General features: G+C 36.9%; 1 protein-coding gene across 1 annotated transcript in view; it reads right to left on the reverse strand.

The window, feature by feature from the left end:
- LOC150087964 (sodium- and chloride-dependent glycine transporter 1-like) overlaps positions 1–12,702 on the reverse strand; it is a 285,384-nt gene extending 272,682 nt beyond the window's left edge. The window contains exon 1 of the mRNA XM_090369981.1: positions 12,560–12,702. Within this exon, the coding sequence (XP_090226107.1) occupies positions 12,560–12,592 (33 nt within the window). The 5' untranslated portion in view covers positions 12,593–12,702. The remainder of the gene's footprint in view (positions 1–12,559) is intronic.
- Between the last annotated feature and the right edge of the window lie 12,335 nt (positions 12,703–25,037).

The raw sequence follows: 25,037 nt of genomic DNA on the forward strand, positions 1-25,037 counted from the left end.
TCTTCTTCTATGACTACGTAGGTGTGCCGCGAAATTTTTCTTCTTTGGAAAATGTGCCACGAGAGTAAAAAGATTGAGAAACACTGACCTAGTGTGTGGATTAGCAGAGGGCAATGGACGAGCCGCTCAAAGAATTTATGGAGAACGCTTCCCAGACAGACACGTACAGGACCACCGTTTGTTTGCACGTGTGCATCCAAATTTGTGCGATTATTGGTCATTTAGAGGTAAGAGGAGTAGTGCGGGCAGACCACGTTCGACGCGAACTCCCGCCATGGAAGAAAGTGTGTTGAATGCCGTCCAGAATAATCCTCCTACCAGCACACGTGCCGTTGCCTCCGCCTTAGGAATGTCTCGTTGCAGTATACAGCGTGTCTAGCACGACAATTCCTTACACCCCTTTCATCTCCAGAGGGTTCAGTTACTACTCCCCCAAGATCATCCTGCACGTGTGGCTTTTGCGCAATGGTTTCTCCAAGAAAGTGTTCAAGACTTGAATTTTCCAGCCTATGTTTTGGTCACGGATGAGGCTTATTTCACTCGGGAAGGCTTATTCAATCAGCACAATGCTCATGTGTGGGCTTACGACAACCCATACGGTGTGCTCCCCCATGCGGCACAACATCGCTTCGCAATAAATGTGTGGGCAAGTATGGTCGGTGACTGCTTAGTCGGCCCGACCATACCTGTTACCATCCCGTATGAACTCCGCTAAATATCGGATCTTTCTTGAACAAGTTCTGCCAGGGTTACTTGACGATGTTCCAGCAAATGTAAGACGCAACATTTGGTTTCAACATGACGGGGCGCCTGCCCATTATGGAAGGTGTGTTCGTGACAATTTGAACAGCCGTTTTGGGCGTCGATGGATTGGCCGTGGTGGACCCGTTGCCTGGCCCTCACGCTCACCTGATTTATCGAGCCTCGATTTCTTTCTGTGGGGGTCCTCAAATCTATCGTGTATGAATCATCTGTGGAGACGGAAATGGATCTCGTGATGAAACTCGTCTGCGCTGCTGCTACTGTCAAAGAAACTCCAGGTGTGTTCGACCGTGTCCACCAATCCATGCTGCGTCGGTGTCACGCATGCATTGCGTCTCATGGTGGAACTTTTGAGCATCTGTTGTAACATCATGAAATGCATCCATCTCGTACTCCATTGTTAATATTATGTCAAATAAATGTTTGCCACTAATTACTGTCTTGTGTCATTTCTGCTTCTTGTGCCTCTGCCACTACTTTCCCGTGACGTTTCCGGTTATGGTTTCCTATGCGATTCACAGTCATTTAGATGTTACTTACCTCCCCTAAACGTCTGTACATATTTTTTGAGACATCCTGTATATATAAACGACGACCTCTGGAAACCAGGCGAAAGCTGCTGTAATCAGCCTTTCTGCAATAAGCAGGGCTCTTCCTGAGCATCTCGTGAAATGCATGATGACTTTTCCTATGATTAAAGCCGGCTTCTTTCAAAATCGTCCATGTGGTAGGCAATGGCATACCACCACATTATCTGATGCCACAGAGACCAAAACAAAAACTGCTGCTGACCAGATCCCGGATACCAGTGTGTGCTCTGCAAAATTAAATTTAAGAAAGAAGAGGGTAAACGTGGCCACATGGAATGTAAAAAGTTTAAAATAAGGCAAGATGGATATGGTCATCAATGAAATGGATAGGTATAAAATTGACGTTTTAGGAGCAACTGAAGTCATGTGGACAGGACAAGGTCATTTCAAAACTGGAAATGGGTTTTTGGTTTTTTTTTTTTTTTTTCTGGAAGTGACCAAGTAAAAGAACATGGTGTCGCTGTCATTTTGAATAAGGAATGTTCAAGGTCTCTTCTTGGAACCGGTGAAATACCACCACTTTGCTTATTGGAGGCTTGAAGTGGTGAAACCCATGTTTAATCTCTAGAGCAAAGTTTCCGGCATCCGCCCCCCCCCATACTTCTCCTTCAACCCATGCGCGGTACTAAGTACTATAGGTTTTGATACCTTTAGTGTTTGGGGTTTTCATAAAAAAAAAATAAATAAATAAAAAAAATAATAGAATGATGACGGTCAGACTTCAGAGCCAGCCAGTAAGTCTCACAGTTTTAGTTGCATATGCACCGACATCAACATCCACAGACGAACATATGGACATTTATTATGAAAATCTCCAGTCAGCACTTGATCTGTTCCAAAAAAAGGATGTTTTGATACTCATGAGCGATTTTAATACAAAAGTAGGCAAGACAGTTTCTTCTAGTCCGGAATGTGGTAGGTTGGTCTTGGTACTAGAAATGAGCGGGGTGAAAGTTTAATTGAATTTTGTCATCTGAACAGTCTTGTCATATGTAACACCTGCTTTCAGCAGCACCCGAGAAGGCTCTACACATGGAAATTCCTGATCATAAAACAAGGAATCAGATTGATAATATTCTTAGTGGCGTTCCAGTGTAATCACAGCAAAAACACTTCCTGGAGCAGATTGTGGCAGTGATCATCAGCTACTCCACATCATTCTCAAGCTGAAGCTGAAAAAGATCATGAATAAGGTTTTCCCTAGACGATTGGATGTAGAAAATATTCCAAACGATTATATGCTTGAAACAGGCAATCGTTTTCAAGCTCTATTAGAACTAGATGACGATATGCTGCCTGAGGAAATATGGGAAAATACAAAAAGCATTATTATGGATTCAGCAAATAGACACATTAGAGAAAGGTCAAAGATCAGGAAGCCTTGGATTATAGAAGCCACGTTTGAACTTATTGAACAGAGAAGAACTGCAAAAGCCCTTGGTATACAAGGAAAAGAAGAGTATCAGGAACTAAACAAAGTCATCAAGCGCTGTTTAAGCCAGGACAAACAGGATTATATCAATCGAAAGTGTAAAGAAATCGAATACCACAACAAACGAAACAACACTAAAAAGATGTATGATGTAATCAAGTCCTTGAGACAAAAGTTCTGACCAAAACTTAATGTAATTAGGGACTCCAAAAGGGAAATTTTAACAGAGGAGAACACAATCAAAGGAAGGTGGAAAGAATACTGTGAGCAGCTCTTCCGAGCACCTGCTGGCCCTAATGATCTGCAACCCCCTTTTCAAGAGTGTGATCATGAACCAGTTCCACAGAAGGAAGAAGTCGATAAAGCCATTAGAGAACTAACGTGTGGCAAGTCACCTGGAATTGATGAAATCTCAGCGGAATTGATTAAAGTTACAGGTGTGAAGGGCTCCGAGTTTTTTCATAAAATGATTGTAAAAATTTGGGAAACGGTACGGGGGCCATCAGATTGAAAGAAATCAGTTTTCATCCCCCCCAAAAAAGGAGATCTTAAGCCTACGACTGATCATTATAAAATTCAAAGAATTCAATGTTCCAGTCGTTTTGTGTTTTATAGATTATGCAAAAGCATTTAATTGTGTTCAACATGAGAAACTATGACTATTATGGGTTTCCAAATCCACATAATTCAGCTGATTAAGCTACTGTACCAGGAACAGGAAGGAACTGTGAGAACGAACATGGGAAACACGGACTTTTTCACAATAGGTAACGGTGTCAGGCAGGGCTGTATTTTGTCACCTCACCTTTTTAATCTTTATGCTGAAGATATCATGCTTGAAGCTTTGGAAGATTTAGAGACTGGCATCAAAATTGGAGGACTGAAGATAAACAACCTTCGTTATGCAGATGATACTGTGCTAATTTGTAATTCTAAGGATCATCTTAAAGAAATTCTGAGGAGAGTATGTGAAGCAAGTAAGAAAAAAAGTATTGTTTCTTACTTAGTGTGTAAAACTAAAATTGTGGTGATTGGTGATAATCTCGAATTCAGTAAAGTGAAGGTTAATGGGATATCGAAGAAGTTGATGAATTTGATTACTTAGGTGAAGAATAAATAAAAATAGTGACTGCTCAAACGATGTAAAGAGACGACAGGCAATTACTAAAACGTTGGTCGCTGATCTGATAAAATTATGGAGAGATCATGATCAGCCCCTAAAGACGAAACTGAGAATCACTGATTCGTAAATTTTTCCAGTTGCCACTTATGGATGCGAAGGATGGAATCTGAAAAGAGTTGACAAGAAGAAAATTGAGGCATTTGAAATGTGGTGTTACAGGAGAATACTGCGTAATTCTTAATTGGATCGAAGAACAAATTAGTGGGTATTGAATAACATTGGCACGCCTAAAATTCTTCTTCATACATCAAAAGAAAACTCAAGTTTTTTGGTCATATAGTAAGAAGGAAAAACTTTCTATTGAAAAATATATAATGGAAGGAAAAACCGAGGGGAAGAGGTGCAGAGGAAGACCTGCAACTAGGTGGAAGGATGGAATCAGTGAACTTCTGGGCATGACACTTTGTGATGCCGCTCGTAGAGCACATGATCAATGCAGTTGAAGGAATTTGTTGGTGGCCACAACAGCTCCTCAGGGAGCTATGTGACTGGAAGAAGATACGACGTGAATTAGGTAAATAAATTAGATCTCATTAATACTTATTCACAAACATAATATCAGCACTAAATGTTAGCCGGTTTTTCAAGATTCTTTTCGAATCCTGTCATCAGACCTTACCTTCAGAATATCACTGTTAAACTACTAAAAAAATTAATAATAATAATAATAATAATTTAGTATTGATATTGTGCTTTCAAATGATCCGAATATAAATAATTGGCAAGTTGGTTTTCTAATTCACGTGGTACAAGACGGTGGTAGGAGAGTCTTATATACATACAGGGTAGGCCTTATTAGTTTGCCGAGAAATGATATTATTTATGCTATTTAATTTTTTAACATAATAACATTGTGAATCTGGACGGATGTTTTGGTTATTTACTATGTTTAAGGCAACATGGCTGAAATGTGACTATATCGTGTGATTCCCTGACAATATACTTTATATTGGCAAAAATTTGCCATGGCGTTACAGTCTCAAGTTAAAGATTGAGAAAGATATATTAATACATAAATTAATGATTAGTTAAGACCCAGTTTGAAAAGAGCGAAATCATTGACCAAAAATAAATGAGTAACAGTGTTTTACTATTTTTTTAGATGATATAGAGTGCCATAGGGTGGAATGTTTGCATTTTATCCCGTATTGTTTTTTTTTTTTTTGATTCTTAAAAAAATAAATAATATTAATTAAGTCTGTTGTAGTTTCGAATATAAAGATTAATATCGAAATATACTGTTACTTGAAATTTACACGGATTTCATCCAGCTAATTACTAATAATTTTCTTAATACCAAGATTTTCTTAATTCTAAGGTGCAATTATTTCTTTTGACTTATATCCGCATTTTATTTGCTTATGTTTAACTTATTGCATTCAGATCTTTGTCACCTGCCAACAATATGGGATAAAATCTACGTTCAACTGAGTCTTTGCTGAGGTGGTACTTATTCTGGGAGGGGAGTGTAAGCCAGTCTGTCTTAGACGAAGGTTTCTGAACCTCTCGTCCTCCAGAAAGCAAGTAACCTAAGAATTTAATATTATAAAAAGTTGTTACATACACTACACTTTTTTTTCATGAAAACCCCTAAACACGAGAGGTTAGAAGGAAGAAGAAAACGTGGGTTCTGTGAGTTTGAAGTTGGACAGTAAAAGGATGCTGACTGGTTGTGGCACATGTTTGGACTGCTTTGGAAGAGAGAGCAGGAATGATAGGAGCCCATTCAGAAGAACAGTGACCATGGAAGTATCTATAGAAAAGGCATGCAGGAGAAACAGAACGTCTGAGACAAGAGTGGAGAGATTCTGTTAGAGATGAGTTATTAATTAACCTAACTGCCTTCTTTTGAATGGAATCTAGAAGCCTGAGAGAGGTTTTGGGGCACCGCCCCACATGTGGAACAATTTTCTATGCTAGGGCAGATTTGCGATTTGTACAGAGTGAAGAGCTGTTTGGAAGAAAAGTAACACTGGCAGCGAAATAGAAAACCCAGTTTTTTAGATGCAGAGGAAGCAATACTTGTAATGTGCTTATGCCAAGAGAGATTAGAAGTCAGGGTAATCCCCAATAGAGATAGATGATCTTGCATAGAAATCGTAGTGTCATCGAAGATAAGCATAGGAACAGAAGAATCCTTTTTGCGCGATATAAGACAAGACTGAGTTTTAGAAGTATTGAAATCAACTAAGTTATCTTTGCCGCTAGAGAATTACCGGGAGATCAGCATTTAAGGAATTGGTAGTGGATGTTCGAGAAGTTTAAGCTGTTTTTGCAAGGCAAGGCAAGGTTTCTCAATCTGGAAGGAAGGTGGAATTCCATGTACTATCATCAGCAAAACTATGGATAGGATTTCCGATCAATGGAAAAAGGATATTAATATACAAATGGAAAATAGTGGGAGAAAGGACTGAACCTTGAGGAATACCAGAATTAGTGAAATTAGAAGACAAAGCCATCTACCATCACCCGCAGTGAGCGGTCACAGAGAAAACCGAATACCAATTACAAACATCAGTCGGCAAACCATAAGATGGAAGCGTATTTAGAAGACCTTTATGCCAAACACGATGAAACGTCAAGAGCAACTGCTTGAATTTCGCCAAACTTTTCCATTTAATTTGTCCATAGACGGGTAGAATAAGCCAGTATATCACCAGTGGATCGACACTGATGGAAACCATACTGGTGGTCATTGATCAAATGGAAGTTTTCTAGACAGTTTAAGAGTTGGCAGTTAGTTGAATTGATTTCTCCATTATTTCAGAATGAGTAGAAGTAAGTGCAACGGGACGATAATTGGATGGGAGGCATTTGTCACCCTTTTCAGGAATTGAATGGATATGAGAAAATTTCCAATGTAGAAGGAAAAACACCATTGGAATAAGAAAGCTAAGAAAGTGAAAAAAGGAGACACGGAACAGGAGTAAGCTCAGGAGTACAGGTTTTGAGAACAAGTAGCATAAAGGTTTATCAAAATCCTTCTGACATCCTTTTGACGGATGATCACAGGAGTGATTGAATGGAGTGTACTGGGAGTGGTGGGAGGCAGTTTACTAAGATCATCAATACACGAGTTGGAAAAAATAGGATGCTAGCAGATCAGCTTTATCTTTGGGCGAAGTAGCAATAGAACCATCTGGTTTTGATAGAGGTGGTAACAAAGATGGACAAATGTTGCGGCCAACAGCTTTGGCAAAAGACGAGAATGCTTGGCTATCGTTTGGACAAGAAGCCAGTATTCTATTCTTAGCCTCTTCGAATCTAGTTTGGACTGATTAATAATTTTTCTACAAGGAGCTATTGTTGCGAGCTTTGGTGTAGTAGAAGATGTAGGCAGAAAATAAACCTGAATATTTGGAAACAAGCCAATTACGAAATGCAACATTCTTCTCTTGAACAGTCTTAGCACATTTATTGGAAAACCACCAAGGTTTAGATAAATGACGAGATTTTAAGATGGAGTGTGGAATAAAGGATTCCATCCCTACAAGAATAATTTCACTGACACGATCTGAGAAATGTTGACATCAGAAGATTTGAAACAGTAATCAGATCAAGGAAAAGAAATTTCGCAGGTCATCCATTTTGCATTCTTGTAAGGCCAGACAACATGAGGTTGAGAATGGCCTCGAGAGAAAGGCTCCATTCCTTTTTGTTACTGCTGAATACACCATGTGTCAAACTAACAAAACAAACTTATCTGAGAAAAATATGTTAACCTCCCAAACTGATCCTCTTTTATTTCACAAATATACGTGGTCTCAAGTTGTGAGACCACGTATATTTGCCAAACCAAGTTGTGATCTGAGGTGTCCAGAGGACCACTTACCTCGACCGTGTACTTAGAAGGGTTGTTTGTAAGTAAAAGGTCATACGTGTTAGCTGCGTGGTTTGGATTGTCTGGTATTCTGATAGGTAAATGAACAATCTGTGCGAGGTCATTAGATTGCAAAAGCTTCAGCATCTCGACTAGCTTGGTCCGTGTAACTATAAAACAGAAGCCAGCTGGAGTTATGAATATTAAAATCACCAAGGAAAATTACCTCACTGTTAGGAAAGTTGGACTGGAGAAAGTCAAGTTGCAAAGAGGGGAAGTCAAAGAGTGCCACGTGATTAGTGGAGTGGGAGAACGATAGAGGCTACAGATGAATTTGACAGAAGTGGTTAGAGAGATTTTAAGCCAGAGAAGATCGAAAAGAGGAGATTCCAAATTACCAAGTATCTGACAGGGAATATCGGAACAGACATATGCACAAGTACCACCTTTGAGACGAAAGGAATCATACAGGGAACAATTTGGCAACTGAGATGAGCAGTAGTTGAATCAACCGATAACTGAGATTCTGTCAGAAAAAGTGCATGGGGTTTGGCAGACTCTAAGTGGAAATGGACATCATTGAGATTAGAACACTGAGACCATATATATTTGTGAAATAAAAGAGGAACAGTTTTGGGAGGTTAACATATTTTTCTCAGATAAGTTTGTTTTATTAGTTTGAAAATTCATGGTGTATTCAGCAGTAACAAAAAGGTAGGAGGGACATGGTGTACGAAGTAATTAAATTTTTGGATATGGTGTACACATGGTAAGAATATTCCCATCTCCTTGACATCCTGTTAAGTAAACTAATGTCAGTTGCTGGTATATAAATTAATTGAGAAAGTTAAAAAAAAAGAAGTTATAATTCCACACGAAATAAAATAATATGTACAAATTTATTTTATCTTATTTTACACCAGGAAAGAAAATAGATACTGGTATTAGATTGTTCATTTCAAATACCTAAAATTGCGTAAAATGATAGAGCTTTGTCCCACTCAAGGACCTTTGTGCCAAATTCTCTTTTCAAAAATAGCAAAAGAGATATCGAAGACGCTTACATGGTTGGAAGGCCGCTCTTTGCAAGACGATAAAGCATTTCGAAAGTTTAAACGGATTGATAGATTTACTTCGATATTTTGAAAAACATTTGAAAATTCTGTGAAATTCCGAATAACGAATATCATAGAATATAACTGAGGTTTCTGTCCTGGATTAGGTATGCATTTTTGTAATACAATAATATGAGTTGCTTTGCATGACAAATAGATAATATGTATGATAAAATGATACAATGATTTATTTTGAAGGAGAGACTATCATTTAATGAATGTGTCACTTTTTTTTTATTTTCCTTGAATTGTCTTTATCATATTTGGTAACATCTATAGTTTCATTCGTCTTGCTTGGTAAAGGCGCAAGAACATTCATTCATGATTCTACGGTTATGTTTGTAGAACAATATCGACCGATATTGAATGAAAGCAAAGTTTATCCAGTTTGTAAATAATTGCACGGCAGGGTACGTTGTTCAGTCTTCAAGTGTATAGCAGAACGATATTCCTTGGAATGTAAATTTTTGTCATGTCTTTTTGACAGATGTCAAAAAATACTAATTGCGTGTGTAGAAAGAAATCAAGTTGCGAAGTAGAAAGAAATGTTCCGTTTCTAGGTAGGAATATTCCCTTTATATATGATAGTCTACATTATATCCTTATTAGTAAACAGTCAGGTTTATTTCATATTTATCTCTTAATTTTTATATTACTTACACGATCTGATTAAAATGTCACTCTCCTCCCTTCTCTTAAAACGCATGGCAAGATTTAAAACGAATTGCAAAGCGGGTTCGAAATGTTTCCAAAGGGAAACGTTTCCATGTGGAAGATTGTTGAGTTAATATTTTGTAATTATGAGTAAGAGCCAATAAACGAAGAATGAATTTGCCCAATATTTATGTGAAAGGATGTTTATTTTTAATTTATTTTAAGCAGTGAACTTCCATGTACGCTTTCACACAAGAAATCTTGATGTGGTGATAAAAAGGTTCAGCAAGTAACCCAAAAATTGAAATTTTAATTTGAGTTAACGGGAAACAACCAATATTATATGAATAATTATTCGTGTTATCCGATTTAGATCTGTTGAAAGAGTACCTGACCTTAACATTTCACCTTGGACCCAGTACCTCGATCTAAGCTAGATAGCGTTTAGAAGAAGCTTAATAAATTTCGGAATAATTTTAGAATAGTTCATAACTGAACAAAAAATGTATGAATATTTTATTATCCACTTATCATTGAAAGCTAGGTCCAGTTTCAGCTGTTAAAAAGGCCCTTTATTTTTTAGAAAAATTAATATGTGAACTAAAGCTTAATTATGGATCTAAAAACTAAACCTGAGAATTTTGAAGGCATTGAAAGTTTGTTATAAGAAAATATATACTGGTGAAAACGGTTAGGAAAGCACTGAACAATCAATTGTAGCTTGTCTGGACAGTTCAGTTGTCCGTAATCAAGTACTTGTACAAGAGTGGTTCGCAGGCACGAACTGTGTCTGGCGGTTGCTGAGAACCATATACCATACTTAAAATCACTGTCCGTGCACTTGCAGTTAACAACGACAAAAAGAGTTCTTACAAGCTTACAGTGCTATTCTTCTTGCGGAGTTGGGGGGAGACCCCCGGTGCCACCAGACAAAAAAAAAAAAAAAAAACACACTAACAGTGCTTTTCTTCTTCTGCATCTGCCGGTATTGCACTACATCCGGTGAGTGCGAGATTTTAGTGAGTATTAACATGAATAGTAGATCCGGACATGGCTCCTCGTACCTAGGGACGGAGATTAGATAGCAGCTGCCCAGCTGTTGGCTGCTCCCTGGTGCGAAGAGGCCTGACATTAACCACATAACACATATACATCAACGCTGTTTTCAGGCCCGTTTCGCAGAGGTTCTGCGCCGTTACAAGTGAACAAGGTGGAGATGGGACTAGGAGCCATCCCGAATCAAGAATTAAAAAAAAAAAAAAAAGTGCTTTTCTTCTGACGTATCATTTTTCAATAAAGCCACAGTTACTGTTCATTCTGGAGTTGCTTTGACTATTTTCGACATGTGCTTTATCGGAACATAACTTCAACTACATCATAAGATACACATGTCATCACTTACACAAACATTGTTTGCACATACTGTGATCCATAAATGCTTTGACCAATGTAGATAATTTGATTTATTCATCGAAAAAAACGCAGAATACTTTACAGCATGTATTTACAGTTACATGTTGCTAAACTACACGTTCGTTGAATATCAACGTACATCACAGGCCTATACTCCTGATGCCTATATATACACATGTATATAATACATACAAGAAACTATAAAATTGCCTTTATCGTTTCGTGTTACGTTGTTAGCATGCTTGATCTCTGCTTTTTTGTCTAAGGACCTCGACATTTCCCAATTTTGCCTTTTAATATCGAAGTGTGATTTACTGTCCGAAAAATCTAGCAGTTTACGATTTTAATAGCTGGAACAGAAGAAAGCACTGTTGCTAACTGCTTATTGATTTTAGATGCTTAAAATGTATTGCTTGCGTCGCAAATATATAATGTGCCTATCGTAGTAGTTTACAGGTATATCTAGTAAAAATGATTAAAGATTGAATATTTAGTGGGTTTGGTTTTTATCTGTGTAACAACAGGTAAGCAAAATAAAGATATTCATATAGATCCCGGTATGTATAGTTTAATACCAGGTGAGCCAATGCGCATTGAGTTAGCTGTTATTTCTCATTGCTTATTGTAGCTCATGACAAGGGAAAAAATGTATAAATATCCATCTAATATTCACTGATATAGGCTAATTATTTATTAATGAAATTAACTGTGCGAAAGCTATTAAAAGTTAAATGCATTATTGAAAAAAAAAAAAAACTATTTTATTATTTCTAGTATGGTAGAGCTAGATCTATTTTATTCCTTGTTTTAAATCAATTATCACCTTCTTTGTACGGAGGATAAACACATCGCAACTGTTTTCTCTTATTATAGCGGACGAGTCACGGCTAATGAGCACCAAAATTAAACATTATTCCCAAGGAGGCAGGCATATTTGCATATTTTATTTTCATATTAATAGAGTTTAAGTAATGTAGGAATATCAGTTGGGTATCATCCACCCATCATAAATCCATGCATAAGAGTAGGATTATAGAGACGCATCATCTTTAAGCTTCGAGTCTAAAAGCCTTAAATAAGTACGTTGCTGGTATCGGTGACCTAAATAAGTCTAACTCTGAAAGCACACAAGTATAACGATATATTTTTAAGCAACGGCAACATTGGGGTACAGTCAGATAGACGTTATTCTTTAAATGCACAGCAAGTAAGAGAATTCTTGAATACAATGATATAAGTACAATTTTTAAAAAACATGAATAAAAAACATATTATTCATTTTCGCATATTTTTTGGATCTCCAGCAACTAAGATTTGAGATGATTCTAGCTCTCGAGTCATCAGAACTTAGTTTTTTCAGAAAATACTAACTAATCAAGGTCAGTATGTCATGCAACATGAATTTCTTAGCACTAGACAGCAGTGTGCCACAACAAACACAAACATTCAAAATAAAATAAGATACATAATAAATAAAATAATTTGTTGATGCACAAAGATAAAATGATATTGCATCTAAATTTTATTAAAAATAAAGTTACTTAAAGAATTGGCACAGCTTTTTCCTTACCGAAACTACTTGTGGCTTACCTTTTCAGCATTTAAAACTTTTTCTTCCGTCATTAGCCCTTGCTTTTGTCAAATATTGAAACTAGCGTGCAAGTCTAACCCGAGATACAGAAACTCCAGGAGTTTAATCACTAAAAAGCAGTCCGATTGCAAGATGGTCTTTATGAATGAACTACTAACTGCTTACTCTTCTGTCTTGCATTTTCTTCTATCTAACACGCACGTCATACAGTAATCTGTACTTTTCTCTTCCCCACGACACATTTTATCCGCGCCAGTGGCTCGTGGTGAACAGGTGAAGTCACGTGATACTAACAAAACCGGCTCTTGAGTACAGGTAAACGTCAAGCCTGGTCACGTACGGAACTCAAACCTTTGGCAGTTCTGCTTAATGACGTGAAATGAATGACCCAAATTAATAGGTAGCTCTCTTCTGACACAGTCACTCTCTCGTCCCTTAGTCTTAGAGATTTTGTATCATCCTAATAGTCAAAGTCATTAACTCCATTTCCATAAATTAACTGATAAAAAATCGGAGTCGTTGACACTTAGTTGACTAAGCCAGTATGTTTTAGCGAGAAAGCATATGTTTCGTTTCCGTCAAACACGTCACATTTTACGTTAAATATGCAAGCATTTTCCGAAGTTACGAAATGATTACTAATACTGCCATCCGTTTTTGGATTTCAATACTTTTGTACCTTTGCAATCCGCTTTCATAGTAAGTGAATAACGAAAACACCTCCCACTCCCTTCCTCGCACAATCTGGAAAAGCAGCGTTCATTTTCATAATAATGTTTCGTATACAAGGGATAATAAATAGCTTATCCAATTTATTTTGAAATAGGCTGCTTGTTGCTCTCGAAATAAAAATTCTAATTAAATAAATTCTCTGCAACCATAACAAACGAAATGAAAAACATAAGCGTGACCGGTTAGCCACACTGTTTCTACTACAATTCATAGATAAATTGATAAGCGGAAATTCCTGTAGTCTGGTGCTCTCATTCCGACCAGTGGTTACACGGTGAGGATGGCAAAACCATTTCCATGACAAAAATAATAAAAATGTTAATCGATCTGAACTATGAGGTATATGAAATTAGAATTTCAAAGTTAAGAAATAGTTAAAGCTATTTAGCCTTTACAGTATTGAAAATTCAAGGTCTTCTTACTTGATTTTCAGAAACAACAATATTTTATTTATGCAGAAAAATAATATGCAACTTCATAAGAATTTTCTACTTTTCGTAGAAACAGTACATACCGCTCCTGAGCTAGGTTAAAAGAACTCAGCATATAATAATATACTTATTGAACAGTTATTTTTATTTATTTATTTATTATTTTTTTTTATTACTGTTTTTATTTTATTTTATTTCATCAGTGGTAGTTTACACGGGCGTTTACACGCGACTTCTTCGCCTCTTCACATAAGTTAAGAAGTCGCGTGTTAACGCCCAAAACTAAATGAAAAAACAATAATAATAATAATAATAATAATTAGACAGCAGAGAAATTTACCAATAAAATAAAAATCGTAAAATTTTGCTGTGCTTGAGTTGAGCGCCATCTAGCGGCAAGAGGACCATGTGTATTAATGATGTTCATCAACTTATTGGCAGACTGCCAAACATGTTTGTTTAAAGGTCATTCGTTAGGCTAAAATCACAACAAACTGCAAAGCGTGGCATTAAATTTATTTTCAACAGCCTAACCCTGCTTGTTCCTAGAGTAAGCACTATCAAGAATAGAATTTTTTTGCAAATATAGAGTATAATTTTAACTCAATTAAGGTAAACAATTTTACAATTACGACAACGTCGATGATTTGTGTCTGTAATGTTTCACGGAGTTTAAAAATAATTAACTGAAGTGAGAAGTCGCATTTTTATAATATTAATTTGTTTCACAACAGTCATAACGGTCAGAATTTATCATGCCGAACCCATATTCTTCAGATGAAATGGGTACATTGTTTTATGTTGGGAGAAGACTTTTTTTCTCCTTTATTAACAACTAACTATTCAAACCAGGAAATTCTAGGAAATTCTACTGGTTTTTACTCTAATAGGCTATTCTTAGAATCTTTTAAAGAGTAATTTTTCACCTGTAAGGACTATACTAGACGAGCGCTTATGGTAAATCCCTGGCGTCAGCTAGCGTCGTGAAGGTCTCCAAAACAGCAAACTACACGTAGCGCTTCTAACGTCAGATCGTTTGAAACTAGACGGGGCTCTACTAACGTTGCATTGGGTACAACCAGCAACTCACTTTTTCTATTCTCAGTTTCAAGTTAGACATTGTTCTAGTTTGATGTATTGCCCATTTGTGTATACAGTTGATTGAGAGTGGAAAGAGAAATGGACGTTGGTGGCTCCACCAGCAAATTCAAATAGGTTAAAAAATAGGTTAAAAACAGGAGAGTTTTATATTAGGTTTGAAACACACAGGAAGTCTCCCGAGAAGGGTTTTTTTTTTCCTACAGAATATCGATACAGAGTTTTGATGAATTTCTAATGTTAATTAGTGAAAAAATCGCAAAATTTGATACCGTGATGCGGAAATCAATATCGATGTTTACATCTATGCTTTTTGTACTGTACAGACAGTCCAACTCCCACTCACTGAAATACTGTATTTATGAAATGTTATTTTCTTTGGTTGTAAAATTACTTTATTTCTACCCGCTATTCTTATTCAGAGATTAAGGTATTTGTAAGGACTTGATGACGTACAGAATTACTTTCGGTAACGTAAAGGGTAACTTCCTGTTTGATTTTACTGCACGGGACTTCTCAGAATAAAACACGTATGTTACTGTCTTCCCAGCACTTGACATTATTTCCAGATGGAATACTGACAAGTACTTTCCATCTATTTGAAGCAGAAAACATTCTCCACTACCCACACACTGTAACGGATTACTTTCCGTGCAATAAAGAATTAGTATCGTTTGATTTTACGAATGTTCATTGAAGACACTAGTTTTCGAAGTTTGTAACGCAGCTATCAATAGAAATATTTTCTTGAAATTTCGTTAGAAGGTCAAATGAATATACAACCAGGAAACGTGCTGTACCGATAATGTTCCCTAAAAACAATTACAATAAAACAACTTTTTTTTTTTTAGCAAATGCTCATTGCAGTGTTATCAGTTTTACACCAGTTTATGCCGCTTCCAGTGCGGCTTCCAACAGATGAATTTCCTTGATTTTGTGTTAGTAGATGCAATACGTATTGAAGAAAGGAAGTGCGATCTTGTCGTTTTTCAAAAACAATCTGTTGCAATTCTTTCTGTCATGTTTTTTTTATGCCAAGAAACAGTTGCATGCATTTTTCCCCACATGTATCACGCTGGCAACGACTCTGTACTTTGCGGCTTACTGCTTCCTTTTATTACTTTCACAATACTGTTCAAAAAAAAAAAAAAAAAAAAAAATGAGAGAGAGAGAGAGAGAAAAAAAAAAAAGAGGTTGTAAAATTATTTCTGATACAGAAAGACACCGAAATTATGTTCAAAATGAAAGGTTAAAAATTCGTTTTGGAAGAATCGTCAGTTTAGTATGCGACTATTCTTTGAATAGGTGCATACTAAATGCTGTTGTTTACTTTAACTGCACAAATATGCTACACATGTATTATCATAAAATTTTCTTATTTTTTGATTCTTAGTATGATGGCTAGTTCAGTTTGTTGTCCTCAAATAGGACCATATTTTTCATATTCTTTTGTTTTCTTTCCAACCAGATGCCAGCGAAAAGATAAAAAAATATATTTTCTTTGTTAGTCGAGACTCCTCGCAATATTTTAAGCTCTTTGGAAATATTTATTTTGAAAAGATGCAAAATCTTTCCAATCAAAAAAGAACAGAATCTTACACTTCTAACTCGATTGATTAGTTCTAGTTAAAAAAAAAGGTATTCCTGAAATTAATAATGACAACATACAATGTATAGCCAACATATGCTGAGAAGGTATTCACTCAAATTTACCAAATTGCTATTTGCTTCTACTCTATCGAAAATGTGCACTTTTGGAAACAAATGAGATCGAGTTGGTTGGTTTTGAATTATCATGAAAGCAGCAGCTCGGGTCATAAGTCTCGCAGAAGTACAGCTAATTAAATTACACAAATTATGCTTTCAGGTCATAACTAAACATAGTACTTCTCATTAACTTGGACAAAATCACAGAATTTAATTCAATTTTAACGTAATTCATTTTAACTAAATAACTGAGAGCATACATGTGCTCGATATTTTCCTACGTTGTATTAGTATTTAAGAATAAACAAGGAGTTACCTTTCATTCCGTCGGAAGGAATTCTTCTTGATCAACTCCTTTTTGTGGATTATAAAATAATAAACAAATTTTCATTCAATTATTCTAAAAATAATTTAAAACTCATAACGTGTTCCATACTATCAGTCCATGAGTAATCCAACATCCCCATGATCGGCGCGGTACGCCCCAACCCGACTCCAGGAATATCAAGCCCCCATGTAACCTCTAGTACTGGAAAACATTTTGTCAAAACGCGAATATAAATAGAAGTAAAATATTCTTAAGAGCGATAAAATTTACGATTAAAATCCACTGCAATATTTAAGAATATTTTACTTCTGTTTAGATTCGCGATTTTGACAAAATGTTTTCCAGTACTAGAGGTTATATGGGGGCTTGATATTCCTGGGGTCGGATTGGGGCGTGCCGCGCCGATCCTGAGGATGTTGGATTACTCGTGGACTGATAGTATGGAACACGTTATGAGTTTTAAATTATTTTTAGATTAATTTAACGACAATTTGTTTTATTATTTTCTAATTCACAAAAAGGAGAGTTCATCAAGAATTCCTTCCGATGGGATAAAATGTAACTCCTTGTTTATTCTTAAATTCATTTTAACATAAAAACTCACTGGTATGTTTATAGGAAGAGATGGTATGATTTAGGTATGTTTATGGGGAGAGAGAGAGAGAGATGTCACTGTTTTGGTTGTATTTTCATGGTTAATTCTTGTCTCAAAGACTTTCTAAGCAAACTTAGAGAAGGCCATGTAGTATGTCTCATCAGAGATGAGTATATGCTCATATCCACGGTTTATAGGACCAATCTTGGTTATAAGCCTAGATCTGTGGGAATGGTAATTAGGGCAGTCATAAAGGACATGAGCCCAATCCTTATTGGTTCCACGGGTACACTTTGGATCCTGGGTTAGGCCCATTTGATACAACTTTGCATTCAGGGAGCCATGGCCTGTCAGCCAAAAATGTAGCATGCAGACCTGGAGAAAAAAAGGAAGGTGGTTTGGAGGGGGTGGCATCTCTGCCCCCCTCCAAACATGTAGCAGAAATGTCGTAGTAACTTCCTGGTTGGTCGACTCTTCCCGTCTGGTCTGCCGTTGGCAATAGAGTTAGAAATGTATCCTATTCCTCTCTTGTTTCATGTCAGCTTCAATATCTAGTTCAATCCCTATAGTGGTATTTTGGAATTTCTTCTTTAATCTCTAATTTAAACCTCTTCTGATAACTTCAAGATCTAGTGGCAGTGTACCAGCCAGGACCTGCAATGCTGGTGTACTGACCGTACAGCATGCCCCTGTTATTGTTAATAGAATGGTGTAATAGATCCTAGTTTTGCTCTGTTATTTGCTAACCCCTGGTTAGCAAATAACAGAGCAAACGTAGGGGAGGGGGTTTTCCTATTTAGACTCCAGTCTGCTCGGCAATTATCCTAGCAATCATGCCAGCGTAATTCCTGATTTTTTTGCCAACATAAGCGAGACGAGATAAAATGTTTGAATCAAAAATAACTCCTAGATACTTTAGTTTGGTTGTTAAGGCCGAGATTTTCAAAACTCGTTTTAGCTGAGATTTTTATCTGTGACGGTCTTCTGATGTCCAGTTTTTCTCTAAGTAATATTGTTTTTGTCTTTGTGCTAAGTGATATTGTTAGCCTGTGAGTTCTAGCCCAATCCTTCAGCATTTTCAGAGCTTGATTTGCCTAGATTTTCAATTGAGATCTGGTATTTGCTTTGAGAAAGAGGACGAGGTCGTGTGCAAAAGCGACCGTGTCAACGTCACCAGTGTCAATTCCCAGAAATTCGTCCAGCGCCAAGTTCCAAAAACAGGACTCACACTGAATGCTGGGCATATCTACGAGCAATACTACGCGTGATTCCCTGGTATCTGTTTGTAACTGTGATTTTTCTGTTTTTAAGGTATAGCCTTAGATGCTATTATATAAATTCTGAAGTATTTCAACCTGGCGTATTCTCCTGAGTATGCTGGGCCACCAAAGAGTATCGAAAGCTCCAGCAAGTCAATGGAGATGGTCAGCAGGTACATTTCCTGGGTATTCTGTACGGCTATGATAATTTAATTCATTGCATCCTCGGTCAAGCAACCAGGTTTGAAGCCAAACTGCTTGTCCGACCGAAGGTTTGCACTCTGATAGTAAGTTTCCAGGCGTGAGAGAAGCAATCTTTCCAGTACCTTACCTATATTTCAGGCGCCCCCGTAGCCAGGTGGGCAGGAGCAGCAGTGCGTAACACACGCTTCTTGATTAGACCGGGGTTCGAGCCCGTGAGCCACCAAGTATGGAGGATGCGGAAAGGTCAGGGAATGACTACCGCATATCCCCGGAGCAATATGGCCTTAATTGCTAATGCTCCTAAACACCAAATAACAACAACAACAACAGCCTATATTCCAGCACCTGACAACAAGGCTCTTAGCCTGCAGGATTTAGGACCATTAGGTGGTTCCTCTGGATTCTTCAGGATTAACCTGAGGTTTGCCATTTTCAAAGTTGCAGGGAATATTCCTTTTTCTAAACAGTTGTTGTAAAGCTGGAGGAAATGGTGGGGATATTTCGTGACTAACTGTATTATCATTTATGTTTCTATTAAATCATGGCCCGAGCATTTTTCTTTTGTTCGGTGTAATGCTGTGTATAGTTCTTCTGCTGTAAAAAGAGGGGGGGGGGTTCAGTATTTGCATTCAAATATCCATCATTTTCCTTACATATGTAATTGCCTTTCTCTTGAGTAAGGTTGGTCATCCCGTGGGAAGAATGAGTCTAAGGTGATACTGATCCTTCCCAGGTGTACATAGGTTGGCTTGTTTTGGCAGCTTGTTGGTGACAATGTGGTAAACAATGCCCAGGGGTCTGCATTACCTGATGTACCAACACGTGATTGCCAGCCACGATTGTTTTTTTATCTTATTAAGTTGGTGTAATTATTCCTCAAGGAGAAATAGATCTCCCTACAAGCATTTACCTCAGCGCCAGCAGCCAGCCAGATCTGGATCGTTGAAAATATTTTCTTGCCTGGTGGACTCTTCGCCGGAAGTCTTCCAGATCAGGGTACCACCAGGGTACAGCATTTGTTCGAGGCTTTTTCTTTCTAGTTATAATTTTGTAACCTGTAGTTCAGGATGTAGGTGGTCATTATCTTGAGGTCATTACCTCATCTTGTGGTCATTACCTCATCAGTGCAAAAAAAAAAAAACCATCAAATTATTATATTAGGGCCACCCGTAATTTCTTACATATACCCATTTATATATCATGTCTGTAAATTGCGTGTGTTCTCTGGTCGATTTGCCTGTTTTGCTGGATGGAAAAAACCCAGTTTCTGAGTGGTGGGGGAGAAACATTGCTAACGACGCCTGAGACCGAATAACTAAGCCACGGAGTGAAAACAAAACCTGTTAAAGTTCCTCGCGCCATCGACGAGATTCGAACCCGGGCCTTTTCCAACCGGTGTGGGGAGGGCGGTGATGATACCACTGTGCTTCCCGTGTGGACCCTCACCAGTGCAGCTGCTAACAATCCAGTGATGATTTAACTCGCGGGGTGAGAGATAACAATTTGTATTGAGTCTGTAGTTTATAATTAGAGTCCGCCATGACTAACCAAGTCCATTTGTATACCTTTTTGGCATCTCTCATCTTATGGGTCAAAATCGTAATTGGAAGGTCACATGCTGCACTGATGGGTGTCCAACCTCTTACTCCGATGAGTTAATAACCACCGAAACACCGCCTTGGGAGGTTGACACTGCGTCACAAATAGTAATATGCTTCTCTTTGGAGAAAGTTCTGTTTATTTGTGGTGCGACACTGAGCCAATTCTTAGCTTCCCTCCACAGTGAACGAGAGGTTAATGCCGTGTAAACGACTTTTGTCTTTTAACAACAAAGTAAGGGTGGATGCAGTTCTTTTTTTTTGTTGCAAAAATGTCGAGCAAGTACTGTTTTTTTTAATTGAATTAAAAAAAATATCGACTGCCCTTTAATTATACTGCAAATATTTTTATAGCATTCGATTTCTGTTAGATATGTTTTTTTTAATACAACACAGATAAATGTTGATCTTGTTCTTAGCTAAAATTCTGCAAAACTGCTTGCTATCCAATGACAAGGCCAGAGCCATCATAAAATTACTACCTTACTTATTCAGGAGGACGTTGCATATCAATCATAAGATGTGCGACACCTTCAGTAAACCAGTATGGCAAGTTTCTGAATGTTGCTGCTAGACAGAATATTAAATACTCTGCCATGTTATTTATTCGAATTCATGTGGATTTAGAGGATTCCCCCCCTCCAGAAAAAAGAAATGAGAGAGAGAGAGAGAGAGAGAGAGAAAGAAATATGGTAGATATCATTGATTCACTAAATTATCTAACCTCATCAATGGGTAATATTAAATTTTGTTCCTTCTTGCCTGAATTTAAAAAAAATGCTTGTCTAAATGGATGTAAATAGTTTAAAGAAGTGTCTGAAGGTAGATCCGGAATCAAAGGCCTTTTGTGTGAGCGAGAAACCCCAGTAATATTTTTTTTGGGAGTGTTCTAGGAAGTAAAACCTGAATGATCGTGAGATGAGCCATTACCATAGCTAATTTATGGCTGAAACCGGTTTATTTTGAGTTATTAATTTGGATAGTTCTTATGCGAAAAAAAAAAAAAAAAAAACCTACAATATATGCATTACACTAAGTGCTACCAAATTCAACACTGCACAGTAATTACTTTGTCGAAAATTCCTGTTTTTCCTGTGGTGAACGAGAGAAATGCTCGAAATCATCGAAAGGTTGTTGTGAAACATCGAAATCATCGAAATATTGCCGTGAAGCATCTAAAATCATTAAAAAGTTTCTTGAATTATGTTAGCCATTACGCCATTCATAGTAAGCTTGCGTTAACAAATTGTAAATGCTCTAAACACAAGACCTATATAATTCTACAGATCTAGAATTTCAGTTTCAAACGAGTAAACGTGTAATTTTGGCTGCACTTGGGAGTATTTTGCTAGCTCTGACGTGGAGTAACCTATGCGGACGCTGTTTTGCGCAATGAGACATCAAACCGGTTCGCTGCCACGAAAAGCACATAGCCCATTGTCTATTGCGATGGTAAACCTGCTGCAATAAAACAGTTACAATGAAACTGCAAACTTTGATAACTTCAGTCCTCAAAAATATAAATGGAAACACGTATGGCAAATCACACAAATGGAAACTTACATTGGCAAATCACACAATCTTCATCGACCATTCTTACTGTTTGAGATGCAATGTTAGAGCACCCACCTTCAAACTGTTCACACCTTCACACACTTTTATCGCAAGACGATATAGGTGTTGAGGAGCAATACGACTCAGTTTTACTTAAAAATGTCATTGGAGGCCTTCGAAGATGGCCGGGTTTCCAGTGCTCGTTGGAGATGGTTAGGTGACCTCTTTTATTCTGGGAAACCATCTGTACGAATTCAGATGTTCTTGCCATCCTTATTTTTAAAGTTGTTTAGAGATTATACCCCTAAATAACTTGTCCCCATCACTATAATTTCCTTCAGTAATGTTGAGTTTCTACCTTATCGATTAAAAAAAAAAACATTTTCAATTGTAGGGTTATCCAATTCGAAATGCATGACACTTATGTCTATTGTATTCGTAAAATTTCTGTTTTCTGATAGGTTTGCTGGATGAAAAATCCAGAATTCCGGGAGAAAAAAATCTGCTCCTCTCTGCTGAGGCCAACTGAATCTACCACAGCGTGAAAAAAAGTTCATAAAAATTCTTCATATCATTAACAAATTTTGAACCTGGATCTTTTCCCCATGTGGAGGGACGGTGATAGTAACCATGTGCTAACCGTTAGGGCTGTATCGACGATTAGCCCAATAGCCATCTTTATCTCTTCCTTTGCAGCTAGCATAATGGCTATGAGAGCTTTCCTTACATCCCCACGTGGAAAAGTACCTAGGTTCGAGTCCTATCTAGAGACAGACATGGGCTAGGGGGGTTGGATGTTTTTCCCTCTCGAAATGGATTTTTTAAATGGATTTTAAATACGCTTCTTTCGTTTAGAAGTCGTTAAGGCGCCTCCGTAGCCAGGTGGGCAGGAGCAGCGGTGCGTAGCACACGCTTCTTGATTAGACCGGGGTTCGAGCCCGTGACTACCAAATACGGAGGATGCGGAAAGGTCTTGGAATGACCATCGCATATCCCCGCAGCAATATGGCCTTAGTTGCTAATGATCCTAAAAACCAAATAACAAGAAGTCGTTAAATCTTGAAATAAATTCTTTGTCAATGGCTATTCGCTCATCAGCATAGAAAACATATTCAAACGTCTTGTGATTGGCTAACGTAGGGAAATGGTAAGTGTTACCACTCCTAAACTGTCTTTCCCAAATCTGAATTTTGCTTTGAATGGCTTTGATGTGAGCATATAATTCATGAATTAAGGTAGCTGCTTTTCACGTTGCAATTTCGAATTCAGATTATTTAAATTGGATGTAATGTCAACGAGAAATGCAAGATTACGAGTCCAGCCATTACTTTTAATTTCTGTAACAATTCTGCCTTCATTTCCATAAAGGTGCAAATTTCTTCTCTAAAGCTATAAAATCGTTGTAGCAATTTTCTGTTTCTCGATTAACGAACATCAAGGTAGTGTACAAGACTCCATATTCAGTCTTAAGCTCTTCAAGAAGCTGTTTAAATTAGCGATTGTTCAGCGCTCGTGATTTTATAAAATTAATGCTTGAAACAGCTTTCAAGCTGTTTCAAGCATTAATTCTCCTGCCTACCTGACTACGGAGGCGCCTTAACGACTTCTAAACGAAAGAAGCGTATTTTCAAGCAAACGCTTGAAAATACGCATAACATTTTCAAATGTAACTAACCTTGCACATAAATACTCCTGGTGACTTATGCAGTGAAATGTGGTAAATTCATTCTCCGTTGAGAAAAAGAATTCACCACAGTTGCTGAGTTGAGAGAAGCTAATTAGGATTTTACTCTGGAAACTAAGTAGACCTTCTTCTGTCCAACCATCGCAGTGCCCCGTCTCAGGGCTGTTGCGACCCTATGTGCCACCAGTAAGCGAAATCAAATTTGCCGCCCCAAAATATTTGGATTAAAAAATGAAAAAAAAGGCATAAATAATTATTATTAATTTATTGAAAAAGAAAAGAATTACAACATATCCCACATGTAATATAATCAAATAACAAACAGATATAAAAAAATCATTAAATTCTAAATCACAGTTAATCGTATCCACAATAATAAAATAAAAGGAAAAGTATAATGCTAAAAAATTATACAAATTTATGTTTCCTTGTTTCAAGATGTGTGAATTTATTAATTATTTCATTTATGTTTATTTGTTCCAAAAGATCATTTTCTATCGAAATTATTGCCAAATTAGAGGTATGTTGTGCAGACATCGTCGATCGTAAATAATTTTTGATTAATTTTAATTTTGAAAAACTCCGTTCACCTGAGGCAACTGGAACTGGTAGAGTTATAAAAATTCTTAATACATCTGCTACATTTGGAAAAGTATCTGTAAAATCGTTTTTAAAAATATATTGTAAAACTTCAAATGGAGTAATATTGTCTTTAATATAAATTTGAAGTACTCAATAAATTCTTCAGATAATGCTAAACGATCAATATCTGACTCATTACGATCAATGGCACTTAACTTAATATGTAAATCTCTGCAATGATTTAATAAATCGTCATCTAACCTTTTTTTTTTTTAATTCAGAAATGTTATAAAGCATTTTAAATATTTCTACATGTTCTTCCATATTTGTAAACGAGAAAATTATTGTCTCCATAATTTGAAAGAAAAAATTAATTTTTAAATTTTATAGCGGATCCTGAATAGCTTCATCTCTGCTTTCATAATCAAAATTACTTTTCTCAATAATTTCCTTACAGTGCTTCCTTCTGGAAACGCAGCTTCAGTGCCAATGATAGTAGTTATGTTATTAGCCGGATCGAGAATTGTTTGGACTGCTTCCTCTATTCTATTTTCTTTAAAATATTTCGTGATATTTTGTATACATTCAAGAGCTTCATATATATCAGAATCGTTTTTTTTTTTTTTTTTTTTTTTTTGAGCATTTCACTTACCGGATTAATTTTGTTTAAAGTGTCATGCCAAATTATAATTAAACAAAATTATA

The sequence above is a fragment of the Mastigoproctus giganteus genome, chromosome 3, assembly GCF_048544385.1.
Source record: "Mastigoproctus giganteus isolate SK-2022 chromosome 3, ASM4854438v1, whole genome shotgun sequence".
NCBI lineage: Eukaryota > Metazoa > Arthropoda > Arachnida > Uropygi > Thelyphonidae > Mastigoproctus > Mastigoproctus giganteus.